We start from the raw sequence: 10,370 nt of genomic DNA, 5'->3' as shown, positions 1-10,370 counted from the left end.
CCCTTTTTAATGAAACAGTGGTGCAAAGTTTTTCTCTTTAATGGCTTCGTGCCCACGGATGTTTTAGACAAGGTTTGGGGCTGTTGAGCATGAACCTCTCAGGCCTGCTGAACTCTACCACCATTAGAACAGAGTAACAGTGACTCCAAGCTTTGCTTATTTCCCAGGAAATTTTCCTTCCTACTTTATGAATTTCAATCCTGCGTTTGACTTTCTCACTCAGATAATAACATGTATTGTCAGCCATGCTACTGTTTCAGCAAAGCATTTCCCTTTCAAGTATGTGCTGGGTTTTTTTGGGTTTTTTTTACAGGTTATCTTTTCACATTAGCAATGACAAAAGTGAACCCAGGGCTACTCCTTGATTTTTATTTTCCAGGGTTTATTATTATATTTACAGTTCCCTGTAAGAAGACACAACCCTTTACCAGTAAGAGTTCTAATTCCTTTCTATGTTTCAAAAACTAACGACCCATATGGAAAGGAGGAAGATAATCAGTGATGAAGGAGGTATCTCTGGGGGCTGAAGCAGATTAATAAAAAAACTCAAATCATTATAAATATTACTGTACTACACTTTGGTACAACCCAAAAAAAAAAAAAACAAACCCCTTCAAAGAAAATATTTAATGTTCCCTAAGTCAAATAAAATTCACAAACAATATAAGAAGAAATTAACCACATGGGGTTTTTTATATCTGTAAAAAAGAATAAGACTACTTGGCTGCATTGCACATAGGCAATAAAATGAGATTCATTCCAATCCCTTTTTCCGTGAGCCTCCTCTCAGGCTGTAAGCAAGAAATGTCCACTGTGCTTTACAAAGGACGACGACTAGAAAAGATCAATGCAAACAAACATCCCTTTCTTTTCTGATTTACCGTTTCTCATGGGAGATGACAAACAAATGAAGTCTCCTCTGAGTCTGAGCGCAGTTGGATTAGCATTTTGCTAGTACCAGGCAGTACACAGAAACAGCCATCGTGTGTGACACCTCCAACACCTACAGGGAGCTGTTTTAGGGGCACATCCTGGTTTGTGGTGAAACAGGGTTCACCCAGCCAGCCTCTTGGACCTGCTCTCTGATATCAGGTTCTCATCTCAGTACCTCCAGGCTTGGGCTGTCTTGTTCCTATTGCTGACTGGACTGACTGCTCCACCATCCATAAACAGAAGGCATAAAGGTGATTACAAACATAAGAAAGTAGTTTTACATATTGTCTTGCAGTCTTTCCATATAGTCCCTAAGTTCCTTGGAATCGCCAAGATTCATATCTTGGCATACCCATTTAATATTATCATCACTGTCAAATAGAATTGAGTTGGTGTAGGGGCCTCCATCCTCCGGCAGTATTGTTGTATATGAAGTGAACTTTACTCGCTTCTGCTTTGGCCCAGAAGGATTTATAGGTTCACTTTTAACTTCTTTTTCACAAAGGTACTCAGAAGACCTGAGGATATGATTATGAAGAGTCTTCTGAGAGCTCCCATTAAGGAGAAAGTTGCTTTCTTCAAACTGCATCCCTCTGTCAATCATGGTAGTGCACTCCTCTGATGGGAGCGAAATGTCCACTGGGTTTTCCAGGAGCTCCACCTCATTTCCAAGCCAGACCCAGTCATGGGAATGGGGGATGTTGCCTTGCTCGCTCACAGCAAACCTTTTGTGCCTGTACTTCCAAGCAAATGCCACGCAGTTAATCAAAAAGACCAAGATTGCTAAGCAGAAAACGCAGAGCAGCGCGTACATGCCAATCTCCAGGTCTGTCAATCCTCTGGAAGTCAATGAGAGATCACTGGGATTGTTTTCTCCTGGTATTTCTACTTGGGTGGGGAAACCTGTGAAGGCAGTGGGGTTATTTTGAAGCTGGCCATCCTCCAGGGACTCCTGATCAATGGGATAGATGAAAGTTGTGCTTTTGTTCGCATTGTCCTCGGGACCGGCCATGTCCTCGTGGTTTTTGGACCAGTCTTGTGCTGTCCTCTCCTGTTCTGCAGCTTTCTCTATAGCATTGCTGGCATGGCTTTTAAAATCCTTCTCCACGTCGTCGATGTCGTTGGTGCTCCCTTTTTGGTCCGAATCTTTCTGACCAAACTTCACTTTGACGTTTCCTTTCCCCACGGCCAGAACGCTCTTGCGCTTGGTCTTCTGGCAGGGCTCACTGATCACCATCTCAATTTTGATCAGAGGCCCCTGCCCGTCCCCTTCTGCCACCACCACGGGCCAGAGGGACTGGAGGCTCTGGTGTGAGGACACCACCATCTCATCCAGGGAGGTGATGGACATGGAGAAGTCCTTGGAGTCGTAGATGTCTAAGGGCGTCACCGACCCGTCGCTGAACAAAACCCAAGCGCTCACCACAGCCTCCTGGTGGGGAGAGCATGGGGGGAGGGAAAATAGGTGTGAGAGAGACAGCACAAATCAGAAACTCCGTTGTTAAAGCCTGAAAAAAAATTAGAGTTTAATTTCTGGGCTTGTTTTTGGTTTGTTTGTTTAAAGAAAATGGAAATGTCTACTCTGCTTCTCATTTTCTTGCAGGCTTGTGTTGTCTAGACCACTGAGGCATTTACCTCACCTTCAGGAACTATCAAAGGAAATTTAATAAAAGTGCTGGAAAAAAACAATTGACGATTCTTTTTTCTCAGTCTGAAGTGAGAAGCCTCTTTTGAATGCCAGAGCCTTATGATGAAAATAATCATATTTCCAACACCACGGTCAATTAGGCTTGCAAAGGACCCATAATGGGGAATTTCTCTAATGCTGCAGTTCCAGTGCCTCATGTAATACAATGAGCAGGGCTGGAATGTGTCGGGCCAGCGAGCCCATCCAGCCTGTGGATGGAACAAACTGAGAGGAAAACACATCTCAGTGCAGCACTTTATATTTTCTGTCATGCTTTCAAATATGCAGGACTTGCAATATGCAAAAAGGATTGTGGTCTTTTCCTGGGAACCATAGAAACACTCATAAAAAACACCATTTTTATGTTTTGACCAAACCAATTTGTCTTCTTACTGGAAATTGCTAGTGCAAAAAAATATAGTCACACTTTCTGCACTGATGTAGAACCTCAGCTCTATGATATTTATTAAAAAACCACATATGGAATTTGTTCTGTGGTCTCATTAAAAGCTATTTAATTCCTTGGATTATATGGTTCAAAGCAAGCACAAACTCATCAGCTTTCAGCAATGCAGGTCATGAAAACTTCTGCAGCAGCAGCCAGAGGTTGTTTTGGCTGAGCTGACTTTGTGAGGCAATTAAGGACTGGCACTCCCAGCCCTGCTTGCACAGCTAGGCAGCGTTTCCCCAGAGAAAAGGAGAATTTTGTGGCACGTCCATGCTTTGTCTGGCACTGTGCATTCCCAGACAGGTCCATCCCTTTCCCTGTGCTGTGCAGGTGCCCAGAGCAGCTCTGAGAAGGGGTCAGGAAGATGAACAGCCTTTACCACAACAAGGGACTGCTTTTCACAGCCATACCTTCATTATATCTGCTGCCTGAAATGTACAGCAAATTCCTGTGCCAGAGCAGAGGGAACACCTAAATTATTAATAATTTGCTGTATTCCCTGGGAGCATACCTGCTTGGGAGTGCGCAGGATGTCGTGGGCAGAGGTGGTGGCAACGATGGCTCTCTTATTTCCTTTGCTGCTTTGGAAGGACACAGACAAGCCTGACACCAGCTGCACCCCCAGGTCAGTAATGGTCACCCTGTCATCCAGAACTATCACTGTCTTCTCTGCCAGGATGGAATCCGAGAGAGGGGACAGAACCTGGGGAGAAAAAGGAAACAGCCTGCATGAAACAGCAATGGAGTATTTTAAAGCAAGCTTGGCGTCTAACCAGCACAACAAATTAATCCCGGGTTTGTCACATCCATGCCTAAGCCAGAGCTGATGTTTTCCCCAAGACATTACACTCATTTGCTGCTAAGTTACTTTATTTTTAAAAAATAATTAAATAAAGCAACAAATCACTTCAAAACTGCAGCTCGATCTCGACAAAATATATATAATATAGAATAAATTAAATAGATTTGTTGGGGTTTTTTTGAAAGCCATTTTTGTGGGGTCTATAAAACTCCCTGTTAATGCAGTGCAGCACAGGACAGAGTGTAAGACTGATTAACACTGCAACTCAGTGAGGGGATAAATAAGTGCTCAAAGCCTGGCTGAGAGGAATTTGGCCTGTTGCCTTCCTAGGGACAGAGGCCCTGAATGAAATCAAAGTGAGACTTGCAAAAGAACTTTGAAAATCCCACTGGGTGCCTGCCTGCATTTTTCAATGCCAAAACACTCCTGCCAGTTGCTCTAAGACCTTGTTCCAGAAAGAGACTCATCTTCATACTGGTGACAGAAAGAGCTGGTTTGAGCCCAAAATACTGGGGGTGTGATTTGTCTAAACCAACAAGAGCAGCACAGCTCCCTGCACTGGGGCTTCCTGCTCTTTTAGGGTCACTGGAGAGGAAGAGACATTTTAAGGGCAGAAATCCCTTGACCTCTCTATCCCATTTATTTCAGCTTGAAGGGAGCTGAGCCCTAAAATCCCTGTGTTGACTCCAGAGTGTGACCAGAACATTGCAGGTGTTTGCAGTCCCAGTGCTTCCATTCCTTTATTTTGATTAAGGAAGGTGCATGAATTTGGTTGGAGGTTAGGTGGGGAACATGAACACTCTGAAAGGTGTTTGAAGATTACTTTTGTGTCCATGGTTTGTGATTATAAAAGGACTAATTTTTCAAATATGTTCAAGCATATAAAGGTGCAGGTGTATATTTGGTAAAATTTCCCAACAGTTATTATGGTCGTATGGTCCCACTGAAGTTAAAAGGAGCTGGCTGTGTGCCTCATGTCACCTCTTTCACCAGCCACAGAAATCTTGTGTTCCAGTCACACTAAGATGGATAAATCCCTACAAAAGCTTCACTAAGGCCATTTTAAGGAAGTGACAAACAGCCACAATGAAAACCCGTTCAAACTTCCTTTTCTGTTTAGCATGCCTGTTTTTTTCAGCTGCTTTTTTCCCCCCAAGACCAGTGAATTTTTTAGCCCCAGCCTGAGCCCTGCTGAGGCAGGCTGTGCGAGTGAGCCGAGCCCTGCTGGGCTGTACCTGCACCGTGGTGATGCCCTGCTCACGCCCAGCCAGCACCCGACCCTCCTGCAGCCTGGCAACCCGGGGCTCCTCCACCTTCATGAAATCTGCCACGAGCTCCGTGATGTCAAAGTGCCACTCCGAGCCCAGCAGGAAGCTCAGCTGGCCACCAAACTCCGAGGATTCGGCCACGAACTGCGTCAGGACCCTGACCAGGGCGTGCTGGTACTGCAGGCTGCAGCCTTTGCCTTTCTTCTCGTCATCTTCTTCATCCTCGCTGTCCCGGGTGGGCCTGTGAACACAGGGCTTTGTTAGCCTGGTCCCCCCAGCCAGTCGGAACTCCAAATGTCCCTCAGACATTTTTGGATGTTCCGGGCCCAGGTCAGAAGCATTTGAGACCCTGACACAGCTGCAAACAGCTGGGATTTTGGGTTTGAGCCATGGGATGAGTTACCAACCTTGCAGGAAGAACAAGTCACAAAAGTTTAGATATTAGAGTAGAAGTAGTCACAAAGTAGAGGGAAGAATTTTTGAGTGCTGTACAGGGGGGGTTTGGTTTTGTACATGGGGGTCAGAGGTTTTAAGATGGATCTTTTCTATCTGTCCCCCTTTCAAAACAGAACCTGTGAGATAAAACAGCTTTTCCCAGAGCTCAGAGAGGCATCGCAGTGATTTGTACATGAGAGCACTGCTGTCACACCTGACAGAGTTTTTTTTTTCTGCTTACAGACTCAGTCTACCACCAATATTAATATTTTTTAATTTTTTTTTCTCTTGCTCATTGCCTGGCACAAACACAGGGATCCTCTTATCTCTTCCAAGTCAGGTATTAAGCAGTAGGTGGTCACACTTTTACTCATTATGCCCCCATGCTGTGGATTCATTGCTCAGAAATAATTTCCCTCCCTCCTGTATTTATTGAGCCTGAAGCCACCTCTATATCAAGGGTGGGAAATACAGGGTAAGGCTCTCATTTTTCAAAGTATTGCAGGAGGTAGTTTTGTGGTTACTCTGTCCCTTTATCTCCTCCTTTGAAATAGCAGCTATGAAAAAACTATTATAAAACAGAATTGCTTTTGTTATAAATTGGTTTATGACAAAGCTGGCAGCCAGTAAATATCTAAGAAAAACCCTTGTGCTCTTCAAAATTACTGAAAGTCCCTGTGTTACAGAACCCAATCCACTGGAAATACATTTTCAATGCATCACTTGTTAGCTGAATATTTATATTCAGCCTCAATAAATGGTCTGTGCCACCTTTTGGTTTTGTGTGTGTAAAACAAGTGTCCATCATTACTTGCTGAATGAAATATCATTGAATAACAGTGGAATTGTTAGAGGGAAGGCTACAAAAATAGGGTTTCTATTTCCCAAAGTAATTAGTTTTGCAGAGTTTGACTAGCTGGGTATTTCAGGGAAACTTTCAGTTGTTCTCTCCTTCCCAACACTGGTGTCAGCCTGAAGTCAGCTCACAGCTGGCCAAACAGCCACAAAGAAAGTTCTAGAAGGGGAATGTTCCTCCAGCTTCTGTGCTCCATATCCATCTATGCTGTAAATGAATTCATGGACTCCTTAATGTTCCCACTTTCCATTTATTCTGTGTTCTGACCCTCTTCAGCCCAGCTAAGCCATAACCCAGCTCTGAACAATCCCAGACTTTGGCAGAACCAAGTTCAGCTCAGAGATTTTGGGATTTGACCCTCTCTTAATAACAGACAGTAACATTAGTGCCTGTGCAGAGCTGGGGAAAAACGTGCAAAAGCTGTTCAGGTAAGGAGCACTTCTGGGATTTGGGGCAAAGGAGCCCAGAACTGATGGGAACCTGCCTTGTTATGGGAAAAGAGAGCCACAGTGTTGGGAGCTTTGCAGGAGATGTTCACATACTCAACAGCCAGCATCACTTACACAATTCCCTTTCTGTCCCTGCTTGTCCCTGCCCAGGGCAGGGTTGGAACAAGATAATTTTTAAGGTTTCTTTCAACCCAAACCACTCTGTGAGTCGATGTTTTATTCAGATCCAACTGGGTTGCTGTTATCTTTATTTATGTGCTTGTTTATTTCTACTTTTTGCTGTTTCAAACTTTGCACTGCTGGATTGTCCAAGAGGAAATCTATTCAAAACAACTGCAGGGAATTTGTTTTCAGCCCCAGCTGATAAATATGAGCTGTGCAATGGCCAGAGGGAAGGATTGCAGCTCAGGGGCACAGAGGGAGCACTCCTGTCCTTATCTCCAGGACTGTGTGGGCAGCCAGGATTTACCACAACAAAACCACGATTCAAGTCCAGCCCATTCCTTGGGGTATCTCCAATGCAAAGGCTCCATTTCAGCACAAAAACATTGGAGATGTTGATCTACTTCTCCTCAGAAACATGTTTTCTGTGGCAGACAAATGTGGAGCATCAGAAAAGCCTTCCCAAAGCCCGGGATGAGCAAGGCAGGCTCTTTGTCAGTGCAGAGGAGAGGGAGGTGTCTGAATTTTCAGTACAAGCTTTGCAAGTCTGCTTTGCCAGGTCTCAACTCAAGTTCCTTCTGGTTTTTGGTTTGCTTTTTGGTGTTTTTTTTTGGGGGTGGGTGGGGTTGTTGTTTGTTTGTTTTTTTTTTTTTCCAAAGGATGCAATTTTTTCCACTTTAAAGCCACAAAATCAAGATTTAGGCAGTAAGTCAGTGCTTTGTCTCCATGTGTACAACAAAATGTTTGAGATCCAGTAAATTGCACAGCTCCCTTTAAACTCCTCATTAAAGTGTTCTCAGGAAGCTTAAAATCCTTCATTAAGCAGGGAGCTCATTTTCTGCTCCAGACAAGTCCTGATGAATGTAAGCTCTTGCTGCATGTTGTGCTTTTTTCCTCTTGGTCATCTCTGCAAACCTCTCGCAGTGCTTCTTACCCTATTTCTTGCTGCTTGGCAAATTTGCTTGGAAGGTTTTTTTGCTTTTCTGGAGCGAGCCAAGGTTGCCAGAATTACATTTAATTTCCATTTCACAGAGAGAAAGGCTCTGCCAGGGAGCTGAGTGAAAGCAGCAGCCTGTTCCAAGGGTGCCTGCGAGCACTGATCTCATCAGTGATCTGTCAGCTCCACACCCCAGACCTTGTCTCTGAGCACTTCAAGTGGGTCTCTTTTCATCTGCACCCCTCTCAAACCAGGCATCATCTTGGGCCAGATGCTAATTTTCTGTTTAAAAAAAAAAAAACAACCCTAAAAAAATCAGGGTCACTGGGTTTGGGTTTGAAACACTCATTACAAAGAGTCGTATATTTAAAAAACATTTGCAACTCCCCTAATTGAAAAAGAAATCTCTCTCAGATACAAATTGCAAACCACTAGAAGCTGATTTAGTGGAGGCTACAGAAATAAGCTGCACATAACTCCACTCACCATTCAAGAATAAATGTAATTTGGTACTTTTACAGATCTTGAAAATACAGCCTACCTATTAACAAAAATCTCCAAGGCCTTATCTCCAGAGGACATTAAAATCAATTAACTAGAGGAGCAAATTTACAGCGTGCTCCAGCTTTGTGCAGATGCTGTTACCCACCAATGGAAGGGCTGGAATCCAGTGTCACTTAATTTCCCTTAAGTACAGCTTTACTTCTGAGGGGCAGCACTCACTGAGGGTTTAAATAAAGCACTTTTTTTTTTTGTCCTGCTTTTAACTCAGGCCAGCTTTCCTGCTTTTGTCTCCAGAACTGGACAGGAGCAAAGCAGAGCTCAATAAACTCTGCCCATGCTGGTAGTGTTGGGAGCCTCCTGAAAGCAATGTCCTATCCCAGCTGCAAATATTTACTGAAATTAAATTTCCAGCTTGTTCTGTGAGACTTTGGCCATGCAATTCCTATTAATGCAAGCTGAAGCCACTCATGCCATGTAAATATGTGTGCACAGAGCTGGTGCAGGAACCTCAAGAAGAAGGTAATTATTTTGCAGATGCATGAGGAATAGAAATAAATGTTCTTGTTAGACTAGCAGAGTCTGCCTGGACCTCTTCTACACTCTAATATTTGACTTTAATTTAAATATACACCTACTGTTTGCTGAGGCTGGGGGTTTGTTTCCCTGCACCACTCAGGAGAGGATGGTGGGCTGAATTTCACCTGCCCGGGAGGCCCTTCCTGTCTGCAGCAGCACTCACCAGAGATCCAGTTCTGATAAAATTAAAGATTTGCCATATATTTGCAGCCTGATCTGGTATAGTATCCCTGTTCTTACACAGGGGAGATGAATTGGTTTTGTTTTTTTTTTTTTTTTTCCAGTTTCTGGCATAAAAGCAGCCTGTCTTTTCCTTTCTGTTCTCTGACAAGCTCCTGCTCTTGCAGCACAGTTCAGACCAGCTAAAAACCAGCACAGATCAAACTGTGCAGGGGCTGTTTGTAAAAGTTTTGTAAAGACCCTGCTTTCTCCATGGCTTTGGAAACGATTCAAGAATAGGCAACATGATTCAGATAGGCAAACATGTCTGTAAGTACATGTATTTTACAATTACAAACGTGGCAGGCTTTAGAGGGAGCAGCAAGACATTTTCCTGGGAAGTCCAGCTGTGATCTGGGCACATGAACTCCCCCAGCTCTGAAGGAGAGCAGCTGCATTCAGGAGAAGAACAGCTCTGCTGATGTACAAACATTTCTTTTGTTAACAGCACCAATAAACACGTTTAAAGGATTATTTTCTGTTTTGCCATCTGGCTCAGCCCCTCAGCCAGTGATGAGGCCCTGGGGCAGCCAGAGGGGATGGCAGAAAGTCTGGAGGTTGCTCAAGTGTCTCTGCACAATCCCTATAAAAATACTCCAATATTGATGAGCAACTTTCCAGCAATGCTCAGTTCCTGCTGAGAAGACACAAGGAGTTGTACACAAGGAGGGGGGTGAGGACACCAACCCTGCAGGACAGGAGCAAAGTGGAAAATTGTTTTGTTTGTGGTGAGGTGGGCTGTGAAGAAGCCACACTGCAATCCTGCCACGACCAGAACAGTGACACGGCTTCAGTTGATTTTGGGGCTAAGTTTAAGGCTGCCTAAGCCTCTTGACGGGGACTTTAGAAAGAATCCTTGAGTTTCCTTCAAGGACAGACATCAAAAACCTCGTGCAAATTGCCAATATTGGCTCTCACATGAAGGTGAAGTTGAAACAACACGATGCTATGGCTTCACCTGCTGGGAAATGCTTGGATTTGGGGTTTTTGCAAAGATAAAAGCACTCTGCTCACTCTCAAACCTACAGCTCCTGACTGCAGTCCAAATGTCTTGAGTGCTTCAGCTTATCACTTAAAAACTCATAAAAACTCCC

The 10,370-nt window shown here is 44.1% G+C and overlaps 1 protein-coding gene across 2 annotated transcripts in view; it reads right to left on the bottom strand.

Annotated features, from left to right (window-relative positions):
* Positions 1 to 355: 355 nt before the first annotated feature.
* Positions 356 to 10,370, bottom strand: part of TMEM132B (transmembrane protein 132B) — a 223,336-nt gene continuing 213,321 nt past the window's right edge. For both annotated transcript variants that reach the window (XM_031506201.2, XM_021547228.3), the window contains 3 exons: positions 5,106 to 5,379; positions 3,580 to 3,771; positions 356 to 2,365 (listed from right to left, as the gene is read on the bottom strand). In XM_031506201.2, coding sequence (XP_031362061.1) covers positions 1,211 to 2,365; positions 3,580 to 3,771; positions 5,106 to 5,379 — 1,621 coding nt within the window. In that variant the 3' untranslated portion in view covers positions 356 to 1,210. The remainder of the gene's footprint in view (positions 2,366 to 3,579; positions 3,772 to 5,105; positions 5,380 to 10,370) is intronic.

The sequence above is a fragment of the Lonchura striata genome, chromosome 18 (genome assembly GCF_046129695.1).
Source record: "Lonchura striata isolate bLonStr1 chromosome 18, bLonStr1.mat, whole genome shotgun sequence".
Classification (NCBI taxonomy): domain Eukaryota; kingdom Metazoa; phylum Chordata; class Aves; order Passeriformes; family Estrildidae; genus Lonchura; species Lonchura striata.
Note: the sequence above shows the minus strand (reverse complement) of the source record. Positions and strands in the feature narration are given on the sequence as shown.